Source organism: Notamacropus eugenii, chromosome 1 (assembly GCF_028372415.1).
Source record: "Notamacropus eugenii isolate mMacEug1 chromosome 1, mMacEug1.pri_v2, whole genome shotgun sequence".
Lineage (NCBI taxonomy): Eukaryota > Metazoa > Chordata > Mammalia > Diprotodontia > Macropodidae > Notamacropus > Notamacropus eugenii.
Window position 1 is genome coordinate 431,089,555 of NC_092872.1, and position 21,041 is coordinate 431,110,595.

The following is a 21,041-nucleotide window of genomic DNA, read 5'->3' on the forward strand; positions in this document are numbered from 1 at the left end:
ACTGGAGCCTACCTTTTCTCACATTAGTGTGCCTGTTCAGTGCAGTGACTTTATTTAGCAGGGAGTGGGGAGAAACTAAAAGTTTTTTAAAAAGAAAAGTGACAAAATCATGGCAGTTCCTTATGAGGATTACTTGGGTAGGATGGATTAAAGAAGAAAGAAAATAGGCTTCTGAAGCAGTCCAGACAAAAAGAAATAAGACCTTGAACTAGGGTGGTTATGGAGAAGAAAGGGAGAAGGAGGTACTGGATGAGATATTATAGAGCTAGTAACTCGGTAAAGTTATGGTAAAGGTAGGACTTGGGGAAGTGATTAGCTGAATGAGATGGGGAGATGTGGAAGAGTCAAAAGTAACTCTAAGGTCACTAGCCTAGATAAACTGTGAGAATGGTGGTGCTAAGAGAAAGAGAGATCTTGTGGGGAGAAGCTGGTTTGGAGAACAGCTGATGAGTTGCCCTCCAGGCTTCGCATCTGAATTTCTGCACAACACCATGCCTCAAGAGCTTCATTCTCACCTAGAAATTTCCCTCCTCACCTGAGGCCTCTTCACCCTGGACTATCCATCAGCTCCGCTCCTGTAGACTTCTCACCCAGGAGTATCCTTCTCCCATTGGTGAGTTCCTCCTGGGTCAATCGACCCTTTTACCCCTGCTGGCTCAGCTCCTGAATTTCTGGATTTTAATGCCATAAACACCTTCCCTGGTTATCCTCCTCCCCCACCCTAGTTCCTTTTTGTGTTTTGCTTTCCCCCACTAGAATTTAAAGTCCCAGAGGGCAAGGATTGTCTTTCTTTTTGCTTGTATTTGTAACCCCAGTGCTTAGCAGTCTCTAGCTCATAGCAATTGCTTAATAAATATATGATGTCTTGGATTTGGTTTTAAACATATTGTGTTTGAAGCCGTGGCAGTTCACTCATATTTTAGGATAATTATTCCTTCAGCTTGTAGAGAAAGCCAAAAGGAGGCCAGAAATATGGAACTGAAGTTCTAGGAGTTCTAGGAAAGTTGGGGTACCAGAGATAGAGATGTAAGAGTGATCTGCATAGAAGTGATCATTGAAACCATGATAGTGTTTAAGATCAACAAAGGAGAGAATGTAGAAAGAAGACCTAGGAGAGAACCTTGGCACATATCCACATTTTAAAGAGGGTGCAGACAAAAAAAGCCATTTAATTTGATGGTAAGGAGGTCATTAATGCTTTGGTGAGAGCAGCTACAGTACAGTGGTGGGGACACATGACAGATCGCAAAGGATTTAGGAGTGGTTGGCAAGGAAGAGGCAAAAGTGTGTGTAGACTAATGTAAGAGTTTGGCAGTGAGGTGGAAGAAAAAAGTAGAGGCAATGGCAAGGGTCAAGGGAAAGTTTATTTTATGAAAGGGAGCCCTGAACATGTTTATAGGCTCAGGGAAAGAAGATGAGAGAAAGACTGAGGGTGCATGAGAAATGGAGATAAATCACAGAGAACATGAGATGGAGGGGTACAAGTGGAAAGGGCAGCTTTAACAAGCAACAAGAAAGGAGGTGGTGGGATGGGTTGAGGGCATTGTGATGATAAGAAGGACAGCTGAAGGTGAAGAAATTCACACTGTATGGCCTCAATCTTCTTAGTAAAGTAGAAGGCAAAGTAAATCTTCTGTTAAGGAGAGGGAATAGAGAAGCTAGAGGTAATGTTGGAGTGTGGCACTTTGGAAGAGGACAGGCTTGGGAAGAGTAGGGGTTTTGTCCATCTAGAGGGCACTGGGGTCCAGACAAGCACCAGGAGGTGGAAGAGGTAAGCAAATAAGAGGGAGATTACAAATGACAAACTCTTTTCAGATCACTAGATTGCATCTCCACTTTCTCTTCATTTTACTCCTTCTGGAGTGTGAAGGAACAGACAGTAATGAAGATATTTACAACAGCTGCAGAGAGCTGCCTGTTCATTGACTGATGTACAAACATTTACTGGGAGAGGAGTAAATACAAGATAAATGCAGAGATATTTTATACTACTTCAGGTCACGATTCTGCTCACTATTAGATTTAGGGATAATCATTCTTTTAGCCTGGGGACCAGTATCTGACTGGGACCCTGAAATAGCCAAAGAGAAACTTGAGAGAAAGTTGAGAGAATGATGCCTCATTAGGGCAGGCTGTCAGGGGAAGGAAGGAAGGGCTTACCAAGATTCTCTGCTTTATATGTTATCTTCTTGGGCTGGCAGAAGGGCAGTGAGTAATATTCATAGGGCAGCTGAGTGCGAGAACTGGTCAGCTTCACAGCCTGGTGGGAAGAAGACAGAAGGCATTATGCTCAAGTCAGGCAAACCAGTACTCTTCTTCCTAGATAAAGAATTTTCAATACTTCCTAACCCATGGCACACTCAACTAAACTTCTCCAATGGGAAAATGAACAATAGCAAATATCCAGATCACAAAAATCAAATGTGAATTATTTAGCTTTTTCTGAGGTTCAGTCTTTAGTCCTTCAAAAGATCTACATTGTCCTCAGCTGGAAGCAGATTGTAATCCCTGAAAACTTAGTATATGGTTTCACATGTTACTATGACCCCCTAAAATCATCCCCTGGTGGCCAACACTTGGGGGATGCAACTTCTCTGAATTTTCTTTGGCCTTTATCAAATTCAATAAACATTTATAAAAATGCCTTCTACCTGTCAGGCACCTTTCTAAGCACTGGGGATACAAAAAGAAGCAAAGATAGTCCCTACCCTCAAGGAGCATTTGATTGAATGAGGGAGACAACATGAAAACAAATACATACAAAATAAGTTACATAAAGGATAAATAAAAAATAACAGAGGGAAGACATTGGAAATAAGAGGGGCTGGAAAAGACAGGAGGTGGGATTTTAGATTGGACTTAAAGGATGCTAGGAGAGGTCAGTAGTGAGAATGGAGGAGGGAAAATATTCCAGGCATGAGGGACAGCCAGAGAGAATGCCTGGAGCCAAGAGATGGAATGTCTTGTTCATTTAACAGACAGGAAGGGAGTGTCACTGGAATGAAGAGTACCTGGTGGGGAGTGATAATACCTGTTGGAAAGGTAGGAGGGGGCTAAGATATGAAGGGCTTTGAACTGGGAAACAGCATTTTGCATTTGCACTTAGATGCAACAGGGAGCCACTAGAGTTTATTTAGTAGCGGGAGTGACATGAATTGACATGTATTTTAGGAAAATCGCTTTAGTAGTTGAATGGAGAATAGGTTGAAGTGGGAAGAGACCTGAGGCTGGCAGACCCACCAGAAGTTATTGCAATAATCAAGGTGTGAAGTGATAAGGGCATGCATTAGAGTGGTGTCAGTGTCAGAGGAGAGAAAGCGATGGATTCCAGAATTTATAAAGCTGGAAATGACAGGCCTTGGCAACAGCTTGGATGTGAGGGGAGAGGGTGTGCATATGTGAGAAATAGTGAGGAATCCAGAATGACTCCTAAGTTTCGAGTCTGAGGTATTGCCGTCTAAAGTGACAGGGAAAGTAGGAGTGGGACTCAAAGCTGTGTCAATCATGAAGGGCCAGGGCTCACCCTCCACTAGGTGTAGCTTTAAAGAACCCAGGGTCACTTTCATGTTATGATGGAGCACTTTTGTGGAGGGAATGCACTTAATATTATGTACCTAATGAATAACTATACTCAATACTTAATAAAATGTACTTAATGGGAATACCAAGTCAGACTTATATCACACTAAAGACAATCTCTGACAATCTTTGAGGTGCAGAGAAAGAAAATGTTATTTTAAAAAATTTTTTGAAGGAAAATATTATTATTCCTCAATTTATAGGTAGAGAAACTAAAGTATACAGGAGCTGAGCGCTTTGCTTTGACCAAGGTCATAAAGTGAGATGGAGGAAGGGCTAAGGATCAATACAAAATTTCTTCTTTGTCCATTAGATAGATCTTCTCTCCTATAGCCACATTTGGGGCAAAACTGAAACAAAGAGGCACTTGAGATGGTACAAAAGCAGCAGGAATTATCCTTACCCGTGACTAAACCAGGAATTAAAAAACAAAAATATAAACAATCCCCCACAACCCCCCCCCCCCCCCCACTAAAATGAATACACTAAAGAGCTCCAGGCCTAGGGGATATCTTAACATCTGGATACATAAAGAGGTCAGGACAGCAATGTATCTATTCCAAAAGCCCAAATACTAGAGAAATGAGGAGCCAGCCCAAAGTAAAGGCAAGTAGGATATCTAGCACCCTCCTCAAAGACTCTCTCTGTCCCACCTGTTCCTTCTCTCTCTCTCTCTGCACGAACAGCTTACACTTACCTTAATTTCTACAGGGTCATTCTGGTGGAAGTTGATTGGTGCAACCCCAGGGACATAGAAGGAGCTTGTTCCACAAATAAGAGAGAGAAGTCCCAGGGCCTGCGGCAACAACCAGCCCTAACAGGAAGAAGAAAGGTCAGGTTGGATGAAGTAGGAAGGATAACAGGATTTTGAGCTGAAGGGGGCCTTAGTCATCATTTAATCTATCTCCCTCACTTTGATGAGGAAGCTGGGGAATAGACAGGTTAAGGGACTGACTCAATATCACATATGTGACAGAAGCAAAGCTGGGCCCCAAACTCAGGTCTTCTGACTTTAAATCCAATGTTCCTTACACCATGCCATGATGCCTTGGAGAGGGACTGTCACTCAATGGACAGATAAAGTCACTCAAAATAAATCTCAGTCAATCCTACTATTGACAAAGTAGTTTTCCCTGCAAAGACCAAACCATTTTATATTTGCTGTTTTCCAGTGGCTCTACAAGGCAGTCATTTTTCTTCCCATGAAATGGGTAACAAAATGGAAAATGAGTGACAAGGCTAGAGATAGAAGCAAGGTCTTTCATTGTTATTCCTCTGAGCTCATCCTTCTCTTGACCCATTTACCTAGTAGAAATGAACTCAATAACACCCACGGAAATTGCTCTGCTCGTCATTCCAACTGTCTTACTTCCCCAGGAAGTGGTCTTCTCCAAAACAACAAGTACCTGGAATCCCACCAATCTGACAAAATGTTTCTGCTATCATTAAAAAAAAATCAGAATTCACAACGGGATATTCAGTTCAATCCGACTAACATTTGTTAGTTGTCTACTATTCTGAAGAGATGAGGTACAGCGACATTGTAGAAAAACACAGCTTTGGAATGAGGAAGGCCTGGGTCTCCCTTAGTATATGTGGATACATATGCGAGTGATGTGACCATGAGCAAGTGGTTTTAATTCTCACTAAGAACATAGATTACAAATAAATTGTCAATCTGTATGAATGGAGATGGTTTTAAGGAAATCAGGAGTCCAGATTCTCCCCACCATTTCCCCAAAATGCTGATAAAACGATGAAAAACAATATAATCCTTACCTTTTAAGAAGCATCCTACTTTCTCTATAAAACTTGCTTGGATTCATTAAAAATGAATCCTGCTTTCCCTTTTCCTGCCCCATCCAGTCACAGAAATTCTATGGTTATTTTCCCTCAATTCCAATGACAATTATACTTTTTACCCTTACTTTGCACCCACCCCTTGACCACATCAATACCATATTATTTAAACAGGTAGATATATGAATACTCTTCCGTAAGTACACATCTGACCAAAGTACTTCTCTGTTGACTCTTCGTTGGCCTGCCACTCCAGTTCCATAACAATCTGGTGCCACTCTACTTCTTCAAGCCCCTTCTTGCTATTTCATTTCCCTGATGCTTCAAGAAAACTGGACTTCTCAGAGTCCCTGCTATAGGTCCTATGCTTTCTTACTTCTGTGCCTCTGCTAACAAGTTGCTAAGAGATAACATTGTGAAAGGCAGGAGACCCAGCTTTAACATCTGTGAGCTATGCACTTTGAGCAAGTATCATTTGCCCTCCTCTGAGACACAACTGGCTCAACTATAAAATGATGATTAATAATACAGAACAGCCTCACAAGGTTGTTGTGAGGAAAGGCTGAAATGTCCTTTCCTAGACCTTTCCTCTCTCAGCCTGGATCTAGGATTTCCAAGACACAGAACAAAGGTCACCTTAACCATGAAGCTTTTCCTGATCCTATCCAACCCAGCACAACCCAGGCAAAACATAGTTTTTCCTTTCTTGGCCTTCATAAAACAAACACTCTCACACTTTTATATTTCCTAAGGCACTTTGTCTGGATCTCTCCTTTGTCCCCATCGCATCCATTTTACCCCAGTATATGAGAAACTAGCCTTTGCCCCTCTAGTATGTGATTTGATGCTTAGAAGGATGCTTCCATTCTCTTTTGGCTCCCAATTTGATTAAATCCAATAATTCACTTCTATTCCACTCCTTCTGAAACTGAATCTTGCTATCTTACCTCAGTTAAGCTGTCCCAAGGAACTCCTGGAGAGTTCAAGTTGCAAGGCCAAATGAAGACCCAAAGTCAGCCTACTCTAATCCAATTCATGAGAAAGCTTCAAAACAGACACAAAGATGCAGGAAGCAAAATAGAGCACAAGAGGTTGGTTCTCTCTCCACTAAAACTGGACTTTCTCCTACCTCCTTGCTTGGAATGGACTATTTCACATCTTTGCCTATTTAAATCTCCCCTTCTTCCAAAGGCCTAGTTCTTCCTTTCCCCTTACATCTCACCAAGCTCCCTGAAGGCAAGGAGTGTACTGTTCATTCCTTACATTTAAGGTACCTACTGGGTGCAGTACACCCAGCAGGTGCCTAATAAACATTTCTTAAATAAATGAATAAAAACAAAAAGGTAAGTACGACAAGAAACAAGTTAAGGGGCAGAATGACCTTTAGAATAACAGACATTTGAGTGGAATAAAAATCCCAGGTAACATGATCACTATCTTCAAATATCTAAAGGGTTACCGTCAGACAGAACATGGAAAAGAATTCTCTGTGGTCTCAGGGGGAAGAATCAGAGAATCTATGGATTAGAAGGATCCTCAAAGTTATTTAACATAATCCTCAGAAAATTTCATCTCATTCACAATATCCCCAACAAGAAATGGTCATTCAGGCTTCATTCTATCCTTGAATGGCTCAAATTGGTAGGAAGATCACTCATAGGACATTCCACTTCCCATCTCAGTGTCTTCATGCTGGCTTGCCCTCCCTCAACCTCTGTCTCTTAGAATCCCTCATTTCCTTCAAAACTTCACTCAGATGAAGAGTTTTGAGGAGGAAGGATAAGATATATGCAGAAATAATTATCACAGAAATAGAACAAAAGAAGTGTTTAGAGGTCAGAGAAGGCTAAAAGAATGGGTGCAGGGCAGCAATTTTAAGCTCAAGAAGTCCCTTCTCCATGAAGTCTTTCCTGATCTTTCTAGCTACTCTTTGCATTTATTTTGTTTATACTGATTTTTGTGCAAGCTGTCTCTCCCCTATAGGACTTAACAACTTTATTTCATTTTTGTTTCTGTATCTCTAGCACAAAATGGACATTTAATGAGTGCTTGTTGATGTGCTGGTGAATGATAATGAGCTGAAAACTGTTTTGCTTAGATTTTATTCAATAAATACTTATTTAATTCAGCCCCAATGATGGTTTCTAGTCTGAGCTCAGCGATTATTAGGACCTTTGGGGCATCAGCTCCCTTTTCAGAAGCATGAGGGGTTAGTCTAGAACATCTGTAATGTCTCTTCCATCTTGGACATTCCATTATTCTGTGTGCATAGCCCAGAAACATAACAATGAAGACACTGTTATGACTGATCTCCAGAAGCTTACATTTTAGAAGAGCAGATGAGATCTGTATATATCTACAATGTAAAACAGGATGTGATAAATGCCATAAGACAGGCAAATATAAAGCTGGGCAATGGCCTGTTACAATTTGGGCAAGATCTTATTTGTATACTAGAACAAGAAGAACTAACCTGACGTTATTATAGTGGAATGAGCATAGGATTTGGGGTTAGAATATGTGGTCTGAATACCAGCTAGTTTTGCCTTAGTTGTTCAGTCATTACAATTGTGTCTGACTCTTCATGACCCTACTTGGGGTTTTCTTGGCAAAGATACTGGGGCAGTTTGCCATTTCCTTCTCCAGCTCACTTGACAGGTTTAAGTGACTTGCCCAGGTCACACAGCTAGTAAGTGTCTAAGGCCAGATTTGAACTCAAGAAGATGAGTCTTCCTGACTCTAGGCCCAGCACTTCAGCCACTCCACCACCTAGCTCTACTACTGACTACCTACACTTCAATAACTCTGGGGAAGTCATTTAACCTCTGTGGTTCTCAAGTATTTTAAATGAGGGAGTAGACTTGATGATCTCCAGATCTAGAATCTAGAATCCTAATAATACCATCTTATGATTATACAGAACTTGACAATTTATGAAGTTCTTTCACATACATCATCTGACTACCTATCTCAAAGAGTTGATGTGAGAAAAGTATATTGTAGAGTAAGTTATAAATGTGAGCTGTAATCATTAGTATCTTAAGCATTACACTTCCAGGAACAGATTAAGTCAAAGATCTATCTGATAATTACTACTGTAAGGAGAGATACAGTATACACCAGCAAGAGATAGCAATTTCTAGTCCTACATTTCATACCTAATAAGGAAAAAATGACATCATTTTCATGAGTACTTTTCATGGGTGCTTTGCTAGAACAAGAGAAGACTTGGGGGAATATGTGTGTGTTTGTCCTTCGTTGCCGAAGAAGACCATGCCATCAGAGAAATAATGATAAAACTTGCACTTGACTTTGTTTTGAGTGAGGGAGGACTGTGCAGGTCACCAGCCTCACTTCTCCTCCAGAACCACCTGAATCTAGTGACCAGATATTCATCAGGATGACTGGAGATGACCCAGGATGAGGCAATTGGGGTTAAGTGACTTGCCCAAGTCACACAGTTAGTGAGTGTCAAGTGTCTGAGGTGAGATTGAATTCAGGTCCTTCTCACTCTTGCACTGGTGCTCTATCCAGTGTACCACTTAGCTGCCCAGGGGAATATGAATGCTATCTTCAAATTATACAGATATACCTCCATATACATATATACACATTATATAGAAGAGTGGAGGAGAAAAAGGAGGGAAGGAGAAAAAGTAAGGTGAAAGGATGGTGACTTACTAACAGGGAGATATATTGGTTGCTGGGAAAGAAGTGATGTAATTATGTGAGAAAGTAACCACATCTTCTTAGAGTTTACAACTGGAAAGGCTAGTCATGCACCACATATTTGGGGAAAGCACATTTCAAAGAGTTAATAGGACCTCATGGACTAAAATTCTTTACAGAAGTCAGCCCAGAAGGATCAGAAAACCCTCAAAATGGAAATTCTTATACTCAGAGAGGGAAACAATTCCATTTCCAAAGAGAAATAAGGTTTAACCAAAACGACTGATGTGGATGCACAAGGAACTAAGCCAACTGAGATTTTTAAAAGCTATGTACATTCTATAAAACAATTTGGAATTGTATAAATAATAGGACAAAAATGCTCATATCCCTAGATCCAGAGATTCCATTACTACTAGGTATATACCCCCAAGAAAGTCACTGATAAAAAGGTTCCATATACACAAAAATATTTGTAACAGTACTTTTTCTAGAAACAAAATAGATGGCTATCAATTGAGGAATGGCTAAATAAACTGTAGCATGTGAATGTAACAGAATATTATTGTACTATAAGAAATGACAAAAAAAGTAAAAACAGAGAAGCATCAACTTTCATGAACTAATACAAAGTAAGCAAAGCCAAGAATACAATACATACAATGACTATAACAACGTAAATAAGAACAACCACAAAACAATGTGAAATGAATGTTGCAAAATTATAAAAATAAGGTTGGTCCTAATGAAGAGATTTGAGAATATGCTTGCTTCCATTTATATTGTGAATGGCAGATTTTTTTTTGGTGCACTGATTATTTTGCTGAATATTTTTCTTTCAAAAAACTCTTATAAGGTTTAGCTCTTTGGGAAGGATACAAAGGGAGAAATAGATCAATAAAAATGTATTTTCATAGCAGATGGAAACAAGGGCAGGTAACAGTTTGTGCACAGTCCTATAAAACAAGTGTCAAGAGTGCTAAAGCTCCAAATGAACTGAAGCTAGTGGAGGACACCAAAGAAAATAAAAGGAGTTTTCTGCTATATCAGGAGAAACAGAGGGTCAAAGAAGGGATGTTACCAATACGTAGGGATATAACGGGGCAATGATAAATGACAACAAAGAAAAGGAGAAATGGCTCAATCCTTATTTTACTTCTGTTTTCTTTGTCAAGGACAATAATTACCTTGGCACTAGAAATGACAAAACAATAAGATTAATATTGAGTCAACACCCAAGATAAGCTCCAGATGAATGAACTACATCCTTGGATACTAAAAGAATGGGCTAATATGACTGTGGAGCCATTCATTGCAATATCTGAAACTCTGTAGAAAATGGGAAAGGACAAGAAAAGGGCAAACAAAAGAAGAGCACAGGGTCTGTAAAACATGTCAGTGAGTTTGACTTTGATTCCTGGGAAAATTTTAGAATAGATCCTTAAAAAGAGAAGAGGGAATTACAAAGATAGTCAGCATGGCTTTATCAAGAACCTTATTTCCTCTCTGGACAGGGTTACTATTCTGGCAGATCATAAGACTGTTGTAGACATAGCTTACCACAGATTTCAGGAAAGCAACAGATAGGCATGTCATACTATGCCTGTAGAAAAGTCGGAGAGACTAGATACAATTAAATAGATTCAGATGTCAAATTGGAAAGTCTCCAGTGCAGTGTGCTTTACCCTGTGTTTTTTAACATTTTTATCAATAATTTTGATAAAGTCAAATGGCAAGGGTAACAAATTTGCATGTAAGACCAAGCTTCCATGGCTGGCTAACCACTAGATAAAAGTCTGCATCCCAAAATATCCTGATAAGTTAAAGCACTGGGCTAAATCTAAAAATCCAAAATTCAACAGGGACAAGTGGTAGTTTTATGTTTGGGTACATGAAATCAATTTTACAAGTACAAGATAGAGGAGATATGGTTGCATGAAAAAGATCTGTGGGTTTAAGTGGACTACAGGTTAAATATGAGTCAGCAGTGCGATATGACAGCCAAAAAAAATCCTAAAGTGATCTTCCAAAACTAAGGCAATGATATTTCCTCTGTACTCTGCCCTAGCCAGACAACCTCTGGAGTACCACATTTAGTGCTGTGCCACCTGTTAAGGATATAGATATGCTGGAGGGCAAGCAGAAGAAGGCAATAAGGATGGTGAAGTACCTTAAATCAACATCACATGAGGATTAACTTAAGGAACTGGGGATGTTCAGCCAGAGGAGAAGACTCAGAATGGACATGAAAGCTATCTTCAAGTATTTGAAAGGCTATCATATAGAGGAGGGGATGTGGCTTGTTCTGTTGTTGTCACTATATTTCTTCTAGTTATTAATTCAGTGCTGTCAATACAGCAGGTACACCTATGTCAATGTGAGTTTAAGTAAGGTGTAGGTTGTTATGGTAGACATTCAAGAAGTATGTGTTCAGGTTGCTAATGTGGTTCCCAAGATGAGTAAAGAAGTCCCTGACTTTGAGGTGATTAAGGGTCCATGGAAAGATCAGATCAGATAAACTAGGGTCCTACAGTGAAGGCACAGTTATTGCCAATTCTGGAAAGCCTCTGACTGCAAATTGGCCCCTAGGCTTCACAGGCTCAAGGCTCTTATCTGTTCTTCACTCCTTCCACCCCAGTCCTTTTGAGTCCTAGCTTGCCCCATCTTCTGGTATTCTAATAAAGCATGATTCCAAGAGATGTATGATCAACTGAACCAAGAATGGGAATATAGGCTTGAACTCCACTCGCCCTAAAATTGCTGCTGTTGTTGCTGTGTTTTGTCCTTCGTTCTCGAAGAGGACCATGACACCAAGATGATGACATGACTTGCAGTTGATTTTGATTTGAGTGAGGGAGATCTGTGCAAGGTCATCACCCTCACTTTCTTCTCCTGAGCCATCTGGGTCCAGTAGCCTGATATTCATCAGGATGGCTGGAGATGCCACAGGATGCAATGTGCGACCCTGGCTGGCCCTGTCAGGCTAAAGTCTTATCACATTCTCACTTTGAGTGAGATATACCCATTCAAAGAATAGGCTTCTTTAAGTACTCAAGTGATGGCCCCTTTATAAAAAAAAAAAAAATCAAACTAGGAGAGGAAGACCCTCAGAGTTCCTGACTCAAAGAGAAACAATTACTATTTAGTAATTATTCCACTCTCCCTACAGTCAAATGCGGGACTTGTCTCCAATATAACTTTCACCCGTTATGACCCTATATTCACCTGCTCTCCACCACTTCCAATGCAAGAATAGGGCATTGGCTTTTCAGGGTAGTTGTAACCTGTTATTTTAGCAGCCAAAGCAGTAGCTGAACAGGTGTGACTGGGAGAATTTTCCTCCTTCCACCTCCTTTTCCTGTCCCTTCCAGCCCCTGATCATTTTGTGGCTATGGCAAACACTCTGAGGCAGTGACCAGAATAACAACTCTTTCCTGATTCCCATTTTTGTTTTGAGTTGGATAGTGAGTCTCACAGTGTATTAATATATGTAATTTATAAATAAATGCGCACACACTGAAGATATATGCTCAAAAATATTTTATTGATAGGGATGCACAATCAAAAGAATTTGGAGCCTACCGTTCTTATCCATTGTATAGTGGATAAGTCTGTCCATAAGACCTCCAGGTTATCTAAAGCAGGTCTCTCTGCTAGTCTTGAAAGTCTTGACTCATGACCATCTGAAAAACTTTTCTCCAAGACTGTCTCTTCCCAGTCCCAAATGGCTAGAGATAAGATACATTCTGCTTGGCAGAATAAGGGACAACAATGGAAACTGCAGAGAAGTAGGCTGAGTTTTGACTTAAGGAAAAACTTAGTAACAAACCAGGCTACAGCAAAGTGAAAGGAATGGTCACCAGGGGAGGTAGTGAGTTCCTTCCCACTAGTGGCCTTTAATCAAGAGCTAGAAGACCTTCTTATTTGTCACAGTGTGCACTAGGTAGCCTTTGAGATCCCTCCGAACTCTGACACTGTGATACTCTGAGAGTATCTGGAAGGCTCTCAGAGCAAAGAAGCATTTACTTTGGTTTGTACTGGTCTAAAGAGCAAAATTAGGACCAAAAGGTCCTCATGACAGGAAGTAGATTTTGACTCAATATGAGGCAGAAGCCTCATATTTATTACACATGATGAGTAATTTATTCCAGGAAAGAACTGGAACACGCTAAACACAAGTACCAAATAATATCACAAAAAAACAAAGCTACTATTTCAACAGATAAGTAGTTGGTGGCATATGTAGAAGTTATTTCTTAATAAGCTGAGTCAAATCAATGACTTATAAGACAGAAGATCAAAAGTGGACTTCACCAAGCCCACAGGAACATCTTTATCAGGAAACTCATCATTTGGTGAGACAGAGGGTTGGTACTCACACCCTCTGACTGGAGGGGGAAACAAAGAACTCCCAAGGTTTCCATTTAATTTAAAGTCAAATTTTCTATTCACCTCTGGTCTTTTCATCAAGACTGCTTGGAAGTCCTCTTATTTCATTGAATAATCATTTTTTCCCCTGAAGTATTATACTCAAGTTTTGCTGAGTAGGTGATTCTTGGTTTTAATCCTAGCTCCTTTAACCTCTGGAATATCGTATTCCAAGCCCCCCCAATCTCTTAACGTAGAAGCTGCTAGATCTTTTATCTTAATTCTGTTTCCACAGTACTTGAATTATTTCTTTCTGGTGGCTTATAATATTTTCTCCTTGATCTAGGAATTCTAGAATTTGGCTACAATATTCCTAGGAGTTTTCCTTGTGGCAGCTCTTTCAGGAGGCGATCAATGGATTCTTTAAATACCTATTTTATCCTCTGGTTCTGGAATATCAGGGCAGTTCCTTGATAATTTCTTAAAAGATGATGTCTAGGCTTTTTTTTGTTCAAGGCTTTTAGGCAGTCCAATAATTTTTAAATTATCTTTCCTGGATCTATTTTCCAGGTCAGTTGTTTTTCCAGTGAGATATTTCACACTATTTTTTCATTCTTTTGGTTTTGTTTTATAATTTCTTGATTTTTCATACAATCATTAGCTAACATCTGCTCCATTCTAATCTTTAAGGAATTATTTTCTTCAGTGAGCTTTTGGACCTCCTTTTCCATTTAGCTAATTCTGCTTTTTAGGCATTCTTCTCTTCATTGGCTTTTTGGATCTTCTGCCATTTGGGTAGTGTATTTTTTAAGGTGTTATTTTCTTCAGCAATTTTTTTGGGTCTCCTTTAGCAAGCTGTTGACTCCTTTTTTCATGATTTTCTTGCATTACTTATTTCTCTTCCCAGTTTTTGCTCTACTTCACTTACTTACTTGATTCTCAAAATCCTTTTTGAGCTCTTCCATGGCTTCAGATAAATTCATTTTTTCTTGCAGACTTTGGATGTAGGAATTTTGACTTTGTTGTCTTCTTCTGGTTGTATGTTTTGATCTTCCTTGTCACCAAAGTCAGATTCTGTAGTCTGATGTTTTTCTGTTTTGGTCATTTCCCCAGTCAATTACTTGACTTTTGAGCTCACTGTCAAGGTAGTTCTCTGCTTCCAGTGGGGGTAGGATGTGTGTACTGTCAGTTGCAGAAATCACTCTACAATCTACCGGCTGAGAGCTCCAGAAACAGCAGCGGCTGCCCCTCCTGCTGCTGTGGTTGCTAGAGACTCCTCCACCCCCTCTCCTGCCCTGAGGCTGAGGTCGGACTACTCTACTCTCTTACACAGGTCTGACAAGTTTTTTTTCACTGACCATCCAATTTGTCCTTGGCGTTTTGGGGTTGTGAAGTCTGGAAACCACTACAGGTGTCCGTGATTCAGTCTCCCCCTCTTCCCCCAGGACTGCTCATGTCCTTCTGTACTAGCTCGGCCCACACTGGACTGCACTCTGCTCCCAGCCCAACACCATAGATGCTTCCTATAGAATTTCCAGGCTGTCTTGGGCTGGATATTTGCTTCACTCTGTCATTCTGTGGTTGTGCAGCTCCAGAATTTGTTTAGAGTTGTTTTTTTTACAGGTATTTGGCTGGGTTTGGGGGGAGAGCTCTAGCAAGTCTGTGCTTTTACTCTACCATCTTGCACCCTCCACCCCACCCCCACCCCCCAGGTCTCCATTTAAAGAAGGCTCCTAGGCTAATCATTTCTTCATTTCCTATTCAGTTACCCTCCTTCAGACTGGTCTCCAACATGACCCCTATGTAAGCACCTCCATACCCCTTTTCAGCCTTTTTTTCTGTCATTCCTTCCCCATTAGATAGGAAACTCCTTGAGGTCAGGGACTGTCTTTCTTTTAGCATTTTTATCCCCAGAGTTTGGGATATGTTTGGCATACAGTAGGTACTTAACAAATGTTTATTGACTGAATTGATTTAAAGATAAATGCAAAACCAATGGAAAGTGGAAAAAAATTAGAAAAATAATGGTGTGCAATTAAGGCAATTCCAACCTGACTCCCCCCCAATAAAGTAAATTAATGGAGTAAAGGACATCAACATTGAGTATAAGAATTTCATTAAAAAAAGTTTAACCATGTTAAACAAATGCCTTAATGAAGAGAATAAAAGAACCTATAAACTACCATAGCCAGCAAATACTTGTTGTTCTTGCTAAGAGTGCTGTGGCAACCAAAGGCAATATTGCCTTAAAACAGATTCATTTGTAAAATTTTACAGGAGATGATAGATCATGAATACTACCACATTACAAAATAGCAAGAAGCAGTGGAGGGGAAAACAGGTTTAAGGAGGTATTAGAGAAATATCCAAATAGGTCATGCAAAGGGCCTAAAAGGATGAACCTGGAAGGGAATCAACAGATTAAAAAAAAAAAAAAAAGGAAAAACCCATTAAAAAAACAAACTTGTAATGTTTTTATCATTTTCACCATCAAGGACAGTAACATAAGAGTCCTGAATGTGCTGCAGAAGTAAGTGGAAATGGCATTAAAGAAAATTAAGATGGAGAAGCAGCTCAATTAGACCAAGAACACACAGAGGATGCTTATGTTAAAGGTGACACAATTCTGAAGGCACTGAGGGACCAATTTTCAAAAGTTATATGAAAAAGGGAAGGATATAAAAAGAGCCAGAAAAAAAAAATCTCAGGACCTTATTATTACCCCAAAAAACGAATGAAAGGATATCAACTACTAACTTCTATGCCCATGTTCTCATCTATATAAGATATTTATGAGAATAATCTACTCAGGCACCGATGACACTCTTGACAGGCAAAGGCAAATAATATTCCACAGGAGCTTGTATCTTATCCATCATAAAAGTGACCAAAAGATATAGCAAATACAAGATCTCATTTTTTTACTGTATGACTACGAAAATGCTTTTGATTTGACAGAGTAAAAAGTTGCCTTAGAAAGTCTCCAATAAAGTGTCCCCTAAGGCTTATGTCAAAATTTTAAAAAATACTCTGAAAAATGCAATAAGAGATAACTTCAATGACCCTGATGATTTTAAAAATGTATTTATTTTTAGTTCTCAACATTAATTTTTATAAATTTTGAGTTATAAAATTTCCCCCCTCCCCACAAGCTACTGTGGAATATTATTTGCCTTTGCCTGTCAAGAGTATCATCGGTGCCTGAGTAGATTATTCTCATAAATATTTTATATAGATGAGAACATGGGCACAGAAGTTAGTAGTTGATATCCTCCCAAGACACACACAATCTGATATAGGCTATACATGTACAGTCATATTAAACATATTTCCACATCAGTCATGTTGTGAAAGAATCAGAACAAAAGGGAAAAACCATGAGAAAGAAAAAACAACAAAGAGAAAATAGTATGCTTCAATCTGAATTTAGACTGTATAGTTCTTTCTCTGGATGTGAATAACATTTTCCATCGTGAGTCTTTTGGAATTGTCTTAGATCACTGCATTGCTCAGAAGAGTTAAATTGAAGGTGGTCACTGCACACTGTGGCTGTTACTGTGTGCAGTGTTCTCCTGGTTCTGCTCATTTCACTCACCATCAGTTCATGTCAGTCTTTCCAGGTTTTTCTGAAATTTGCCTCCTCATCATTTCTTAAGGAACAATAGTATTTCATTACATTCATATACCACAACTTGTTCAGCAATTCCCCTGTTGATGGGCATCCCCTCAATTTCCAATTCTTGGCCACGACAAAAAGAGCTGCTACAAATATTTTTGTATACGTGGGTCTTTTTCTTTTTTTTAATGAGCTCTCTGGGATACAGACCTAGTAGTGGTATTGCTGGATCACAAGGTATGCACAGTTTGGTTGCCCTTTGGGTATAGTTTCAAATTGCTCTTCAGAATGGTTGCCTAAGATTTTTTTAGGGGGTGGAGCCAAGATGGCGGAGTAGAAGGATGAACTTGCTCTAGCTCTACCCCCATAGCCCATAAAATACCTGTAGAAAAATTCTAGAGCAGCAGAAGCCAAAAGAAAGAGAGTCAGCTGGATTGCTTTTGGGAAATTATCCAGGATTTTCCAAACCTCCTAGAAATGAAAGTCCAAATTCCTTTGGTTTAAAAAAAGAAAGGATAATAATACATTGCACTGAACCCTTCCAGCCCAATGCAGCCTGGAAGGCTGACAGGAAAAGTCTATCGCACCTGACTCAAAGCAGAGTGCAGCCCAGCCTTGGCCAAGTGGTGCAGCTCAGACAGGACTGGAGCAGGCTTCAGGGTGCAGGGTGCAGAATCACGGGTAGCAGCTGCAGTTCTCAGATTTCTCAACTCACAAACACCAAAAATAGCTTCAAAGGTCAGTAAGAAAGCTCTTTCACCCGGGTGAGAGGGAGGTATGGGTCTGGCCCAAGCCCTGGCCCCAGGGTAGTGGAAGTCACTGGAGCAGTGTCCCCTTTTGGAGCCCTTGTCTAAAGACCCTGGGGGATTCAAGTGGCTGCTCTGGATCTCATCCCTGAGTGGCAGTCCTGGGGTGAGAAGGAGCACTGGTGGTGAAGAGGGAACCCTACTCGCAGATCCTGGGCAGAAGAGAGTGCTTGTGGATGCTCACAGACAAGAGTGCAAGCCAAGAGAGAAGTAAACTCCTTTCCTTTGATTGTGCCACCTTGGAGGAACTAAGAACTTACAGGTCCCTGGTGTATATCCTCCACTTGACGAAGGATTCAAAAGTCAAGTAACTGACTGAAAAAATGCTCAATAAAGGGAAAAAAATAAGACCATAGAAGGCTACTTCCTTGATGAAAAGGTATTTTCTTCCATCCTTTTGGATGAGGAAGAACAAAGCATACCATCAGAGGAAGACATAAAAGTCAAGGCTTCTGTATCCCAAACCTCCAAAATAAATATTCAATGGTCTCAGGCCATGGAAGAGCTCAAAAAGGATTTTGAAAAATCAAGTAAGAGAGGTGGAAGAAAAATTAGGAAGAGAAATGAGAGCAATGAAGAAAATCATGAAAAGTGAGTCAACAGCTTGCTAAAGGAGATCCCAAAAAATGCTGAAGAAAATAACACCTTCAAAAATAGACTAACCCAAATGGCAAAAGAGGTCCAAAAAGCCAATGAAGGAAAGAATGCTTTAAAAAAGCAGAATGGGCCAAATGGAAAAAGAGGTTCAAAAGCTCACTGAAAGAAAATAGTTCTTTAAAAATTAGAATGGGGCACATGGAAGCTAATATCTTTATGAAAAACCAAGAAATTACAAAACAAAACAAAAAGAACGAAAAAACAGAATGGTTGCCTTAGAGTTCACAACTCTACCAACAACGCATTAGTGTTCCAATTTTCCCACATCTTCTCCAACATTTATCATTTTCCTGTTTTGAAATGACCCTCTGATTATTGACATCAAATGAGGAATAAAAAAGAGAGAAAAAGGTATCACTGCCATTAAGGAGGATGCCCAATACAGGACCCAAATGAGAGGGACTCCCTACAGATGGTGATATTTTCAAGAGGCTCCTCTTTATGGATGACATTATGCTCATGGTAGCTTGCCCCAAAACATTACATAGCCTCTTAAATGAGATCCATGATCTCCTAAGGGTTTGATCTAAACACCATGTAAAAACCAAGTAAATAAAGAATGTCTAATGTCTATGACTAATGGTATATGGACTCTGATATAATTAGATGGACAATGTATACACAGTTCAGTTATTAGTACTTTTATCTGGGATAGTGACTGCAAAAGGACAGGGAACAAAAGAAAGAGAACCAGCTGGATTGCCTTTGGGAAATTATCCAGGATTTTCCAAACCACCTAGAAATGAAAGTCCAAATTTCTTTGGTTTAAAAAAAGAAAGGATAATAATACATTGCACTGAATCCTTCCTTGTAACAAAGAAAAACATTTAAGCAAAGCCAACTAATACTACTATATACAGATAGAATTCCACATCTGTAGTATACCTCTTAGAGGAAGGCATTTCCTTATCAAGTTCTTCAGGACTGAGATTATTCATTATAATTTAACAGAAGACAATAGCTACTTAGTATGGTAACTGAAATTATCAGAGAAATAGTTTTCTTGGTTTTGCTTTCTACACACTGCATTATTTGGTACAATTTCTGAATTTCTCATATCTGCAATTTCTTATGCTATAATAACAAATCATTGCATTTATATATTTTTCCAACTATTCCCTAGCTGGTAGACATCAACTTGGCTTTATTTTTTTCTTTTGGGGCTACAAGAAAGCTATTACTATTTTGCTATATTTGGGGCCTTTTTACTATTTACCTCTTTGGAGTATATGTCCTGTAGTGAGATTGCTAGGTCAAAAAGCATAGACAATTTAGTGTATTTTCTTGTATAATCTAAAATTTTTTTCAGAGTATTCAGACCAATTCACAGCTCTATCAATAGTTTATTAGTGTGCCTGTCTTCCCACAGTCATGCTACCCTTAATTGTTTCCATTTTAAAAATCAACTTTAGGGTCCATTAAAAAAATACATTTTCATAAATGTTTTCTTTTCATATCACTTGCATTTCCCAATGTATCCCTTTTCTCTCTTCCCCTCCCAGAGAGATATATATTATAAGAATAAAAGAGAAGAAAAAAGGTTTATCAAAACTAGCTAACACATCAAAAGAGGGTTCTACAAGCATAGTACCCTGCTTTTGCAAGGAAAGGGAGAAGCCTCTTCTATCTCTTCTTTAGGACCAGGCTTGGACATGATACTGCATTTCACTGTGTAATCACTGCAGATTTTACGCCATTTTTGGCAAAAGTGGGGTGGGACCATTATGTGAAGCTTAAAAAAAAAACACCCACCACTGTGCCAGTATTACTTAAAAATCATTTATTACTAAACTGTCTTTGGTGTAAGATTAAGATGCATGGAATACTCATGAATATATGTTAAAATTGAATACCAACAATGTGCCAGTGCTGGGAATTCTTGGCTCACAGCTTGCAATGCACAAGAAATAAATATCTATGTGCCATTGGTGAATACATTGTTGCTCTGTTCATCTTTTAAGTGGTGTGACAAACAGAATTATACCACACAATTACACAATGAAAGGTTGTAGACCAACTTTTGGACTGGGGGAAAAAAGAGACACACCTTGAGTGCAACGATTATGTGGTGAGATGAGGTGATTTCAAATCATCCAGTTGTGCTGGGGTTTTTTTGGTTGTCTTTTTTTCCATTGTAGTCACTGTACACATTGCTTTCCTGACTATGCCAACTTTGATTTTCATCGGGTCACATGTATTCTAATGCTTCCCTCTATTCTATGTATTCATCATTTCTTACAAAGCAGTAATATAGTGTGTACTAAACATTTGCTATGTGCTAGTAGGTATTGTGCTAAGTGCTGGGGATATAAACAAAAGCAAGCAAAGCAGTCTCTGACCTCAAAGAATTTACATTTCAATGGGAGAAGACCATACATAAAGGGGGACTAGAAAGGTGGGATACTCATATAGCAGCATGGTTTGGAAATAGGCAGGAAATGACATGGAGGCCTGGTTCCAGGAAGGAAAGGTGAGAGCTCACCTATCAGAGTTTAGGGTAGTTTCGGTATCTAACGTTCCAGTGGGAGAGGGATAAGGAGGTTGAG

General features: G+C 39.5%; 1 protein-coding gene across 2 annotated transcripts in view; it reads right to left on the reverse strand.

Annotated features, from left to right (window-relative positions):
• The window catches only part of TM9SF4 (transmembrane 9 superfamily member 4), a 65,735-nt gene that overhangs the window by 26,223 nt on the left and 18,471 nt on the right, over positions 1-21,041 (reverse strand). For both annotated transcript variants that reach the window (XM_072631608.1, XM_072631609.1), the window contains exons 2-3: positions 4,277-4,393; positions 2,161-2,260 (exon numbers count right to left, since the gene is read on the reverse strand). In XM_072631608.1, coding sequence (XP_072487709.1) covers positions 2,161-2,260; positions 4,277-4,393 — 217 coding nt within the window. The remainder of the gene's footprint in view (positions 1-2,160; positions 2,261-4,276; positions 4,394-21,041) is intronic.